At 42.4% G+C, this 4897-nt stretch overlaps 1 protein-coding gene across 1 annotated transcript in view; it reads left to right on the forward strand.

Annotated features, from left to right (window-relative positions):
- The window catches only part of LOC139576722 (oxysterol-binding protein 2-like), a gene marked incomplete in the record, with an annotated part of 114498 nt that extends 109966 nt beyond the window's left edge, over positions 1–4532 (forward strand). Inside the window, 1 exon segment of the mRNA XM_071403096.1 lies at positions 209–4532. Coding sequence (XP_071259197.1) covers positions 209–351 — 143 coding nt within the window.
- Between the last annotated feature and the right edge of the window lie 365 nt (positions 4533–4897).

Raw genomic sequence — 4897 nt, forward strand, 5'->3', positions numbered from 1 at the left:
GTACCCACTCTTCCTGACTATGACCCAGGAAAAAGACACTCACTCTTTTTCCTGCTGCCATGCGCCTCTTTCATTCAGACTTGACTTGGCCCTCCTACGGCTGTACTGTTTCTGAGCCAGAGAAACAGACCTAGAGGTGTGTGTAATGTGTGGGAGTGACCTGACCGTAGCCCACTGTATAAGTGACGCTTGTGTCTCTTCCCCCCAGGCCGGGAGTACGAGGGCTTCCAGCCACAGTGGTTCCACAAGAGGACGAACGCCATCACTGGAGAGACAAACTTTGTGTACAAGGGTGGATACTGGGAGGCTAAGGACAGTCACGACTGGAGTATGTGCACTGAAATCTTCTAAGCCTCGACCACACCCATCCTACCCCCTCACTGGACTCACCCAGGCCCATGAGACTGCTCTACCACTGGCCCTGGAGGAAGAGGGGTCTGGTGTGGACCTCTGTGTGCAACTGTGTACGTCTCACACACTCACAATACAGTTTACCTCCCCACGGACACACACACTTCATCTGTTTTACAGAGTCAAAGCAGAGAAGGGGCCTTCTATAGGTCCTCCCTGACAACATAGCACTGAGCTGTATGGGGGGGTGTGGGGGTGTGAGAGAGAGGAGAGATTGAATACCATAGAAAATGGACCCAATAGAGATGTCCAAAATAATCAGGTGCTCCACACGCGCTACCCACAATGCACTATTCCTCTGCTCAGTACATCGTTTTTTCTGGGTTTTAATGATTGAATAGCAACCCATCTAAATCAGTCCTCCTCTCCTCCACTGTAGACTGGGATGGGATGAAGTCTATCCTCTCTAACAGACCGACAAACAAAAAGAAGGCCACAGAAGTTTATAGAAAGACAGTATACTTTAAAAGGATGGACATTTATTTTGATTAGTAACTGGTATCGGAAAGTGTAGGTAGGCACTAGGCACAGACTCCAACGCTTGAATTAGTTATTCATCTATGTCCGTCTGCCTGGTAAAGAACTTAAGTTCCCTCTGTTCTTTTCTCCATTGCAGGAGGAACCAGGTTTAGACCTGCGTATAACCATATTGAGCTCAGACCGTAACCAACGTGGTTTGACAACCAGAGTATTTTTCCAAACACAAACTGGGTATATTGTGATACCTCCCAAACACAGTCACACTTCCACTCCACTGGTAATTGAAGCTTTGTCTATTGAGGTAAATAAGCACTTTTCTTTGTGGGTTTCCACAGCTTAATGCATATCCGTGTTGATGTCGAGGAGACTCCAGCCTGGGCACTGCACACTCACCCAGTCCTTTGGTGCTTAACCATAGAAACACATACACTTCTATTGTGCAGTGAGTCATTTAAAGGATATAAATGGCATTGTAGCTAGAACCTGCACACCAATTACTTGTCCCAAAAACAGATCCATCATCCCACACATGAATATCTATATTCTAGAGTGTGAATTTTACACCACAGTGTATAGTTCTACAGCCTATATGACAGATCAGAGCCTGCTCTGGACCTGTAGTTGTATTCCTACAGAACAGGCTGATGTTGCTATAGCGCTGAAGGAGGCCCATGGTGGCTACTGACAGTATATTGGCATCTTAACACAGACAGACAGCATGCTCCTCAGGCCTCCCATAGCATATCACTGTTCAGCCAGGGAGGGATGCTAGTGGAGACACTGACTCCCAGGCACTGACCCAGGTTCACCTGAGCATAAACCTAGTCCTAACTCCTAGTGTTGAAGAGCTGTGGACAGGCTGATCTGGGATCAGCTGGTGAAGGCACTGTCAGTCTTTTGCCTTGAAGAACTGATTCGTGCACTACATGTCTTAGGTGACAGGATTCTTGACAAAGTGTTAGTATATTTTGTAATTACTGTTAGGAATGTAGTATTTGGGCTGGAAGTATTGTACCCACTGTCTGGCCTTTTGTGTGAATATTTTGTGATAACAAGATAATAACAAGACAATAATATGATTATAAAACAGTTCTAATTATAATCGGAACAATAAGTAATGTTTATAGTTGAAATCTGAAGTTTTAATGAAAATGTACTGTTACTGTACCTTTTAATTTAAATTGATCCAGCCAGTTAGAAGTTGATTCTAACTACCGCCCACGGTTTGGTTGCAGATTTAATGTTTTGTATTAATAGAGACTTACTCTCACACTGAAAATTATTTTTATACAAAGTTCTTGATATTGGCATATTGTTTACTTGGTTTAGATTTGCAGTTCACAAACAAGCAACCACATCTGACAGTGCCCCTGATGTGGCCCATAAGGTTTCTGAGGTCAGTTGTTACAGAGATCTGGTATGTGCTCTGGAAGGAAGTGGAAGACACACAGAATACCATCCTCAGCCCAACATATCTGTCTGGACGGCTAGAGGGGTTGCTGGGGGTGCATACAAACTAGAAAATACTCATCAAGCAACTGCTGAATGTAATGTGAACCGGGAAAATGTGAAGGTTTCAACTGTGAGATAATAATTATCCCCCAATCACTTTCATGCTCCCAACTGTTTTTCATTTCAACTCAGAGTAACCCTCCTCCACCGGAAGCCTATAATATAACGTCTCAACGGGGCAGAGAATTAGGTTGTTACAAGCACATTCTGACCAGGCACTTACTCTCTTTAACCCCGTGAACAACAGCCTCCATTTTCTGCACTATTTATGTTTGGTTCCAGTTGATCTACTTTGTACCCATGACCTTTCAGCAGACACACAGGCACTTGTACATTAGTCACATAACCATAACACACTCACACATGTATAAGTACTGACCACATTGGCGAGAACAGTACATTATTAGTGGAAGAAATCAAGGGGTACAGCAGGATGACATGGTTCCCCACATTGGAATGAACTCTCACTATTCTGGACCTAATCACAGTAAGGGGTTTTATATATTGTAAATGTGTCATTGTATAGACAATACTACAACGGCATGTACAGTATTACTGGGCGAGAAACAGTATTGAAATGTGGGGAAGAAAGAGTATGATGTGCAGGGCAAGTATACATTTTTTCTCAATCATCAACTCCTTTTATTTAGTTTAATATATTGGGTTTGAAATAGAATGAGTTTTATATATGAATATACATATATTATACTTTGAATGATAATAAACACATCATACATTTTAATCAATTATTTTGAATATCCAAATGACTTGACCTCAAAGATGCGTGGGTGTGGGTTGCTAGGCGCCCCAGCCAGGGCCTGTGTAAGAGACTGATTAGTAGCAATAGTGGTGATGTTTAGATTATTTATTCATTCATGACACTTGTTGGGGTAAAGAAGATGTTCATCTCTGCTCTTTGCAGAAAGGAAAAACTGAACAACCAAAGCATCTGTGCAGTGTACTGTAGCCTAAAAGACTCTTTAGCTGCCTTCCTAATGACATCATCTTTTTCATTTTACACACACTTAATCCAGTATGGTTTGATTTACCCAACAACACTTTTTCAATATTTTTATTTTTTAAATTGAACCTTTATTTAACTAGGCGAGACAGTTAAGAACAAATTCTTATTTACAATGACGGCCTATACCGGCCAAACCCAGACGACACTGGTCCAAATGTGCACCGCCCTATGGGACTCCCAATCACAGCCTGGATTCAAACCAGGGTGTCTGTAGTGACGCCTCTTGCACTGAGATGCAGTGCCTTAGACCACTGCGCCACTCAGGAGCCCAAAATCCAGTATGGTTTGATTTACCCAACAACACTTAATCCAGTATGGCTTGATTTACCCAACAACACTTAATCCAGTATGGTTTGATTTACCAAACAACACTTAATCCAGTATGGCTTGATTTACCCAACAACACTTAATCCGGTATGGTTTGATTTACCCAACAACACTTAATCCAGTATGGTTTGATTTACCCAACAACACTTAATCCAGTATGGTTTGATTTACCCAACAACACTTAATCCAGTATGGTTTGATTTACCCAACAACACTTAATCCAGTATGGTTTGATTTAGCTTTAATATCTATGCTTTGTTTTTCTTTTCTTTTTTTCTCATCATGGGTGCCATTGTCTTTCATTTACATACTGTATTCGTATATATGCGCAATAAGAAGTGTGTGTATCGCAGATATACATGTGTCTTTAGTTTTGTGCTGCTCTGAGGCAGGACTATAGTAATGAAGACCTGGTCATACCTGGTCTGAATTAAACCCTGCTGCACAGTGGACTCTGTGCTGTTTGGACTCGTTCTAATACAGTGAGAGCCTGTATGACCCGTATCACTACTAAGGACCTGGTACTGAAGGAGTGGGTGGAAGGACGGAGGTGAGCGGGGTCCGGCCTTACCATACTCACTTCAACCTCACTCACACACGCTCATATTCCACACACACTATCTCACACATATGCACCTCTGTTCAGGTGTAACTGCAACCGGGGTTGGTCTTTTATAATTGTGTTTTTTCTCCCTTAATTTATACACATGTAACATTGTCTTCAAAAGAAAGACACAATGACAAACATGAGATAATAAAGGTGTTTCTGTTGAAACTGGATGTGTGTCTGTTCAATGTTAGCTTTGTGTAGTTTAGCATTACAGAGTGATTGAAATTTTAAGGTGATGTTAAGCTTTAGCGGAGACCGCATCCATGGTAAACACTGCACATTTCGGCTCAATCGGATAGTTATCGCGGAATCTGTAAACTTCCGCTTTAAAGATTGAATTGAGCCCTTAGGTTACTTAGCCGTAATAAACGTGCAGCTAGCTGTACAAACTACAGTTCTGATAGACGAGGAATGAAAGAATGTAGCTTAAAACACTCCAATGAAGCCTTTGCAGAGCAGTGGCGCTCCGACTCCCGCTGTTATCACCAGAGGGGGAAGCGTGCTGTGATGTGCGCCTCGCCTAGTCGCTCAGT

The sequence above is a fragment of the Salvelinus alpinus genome, chromosome 5, assembly GCF_045679555.1.
Source record: "Salvelinus alpinus chromosome 5, SLU_Salpinus.1, whole genome shotgun sequence".
NCBI lineage: Eukaryota > Metazoa > Chordata > Actinopteri > Salmoniformes > Salmonidae > Salvelinus > Salvelinus alpinus.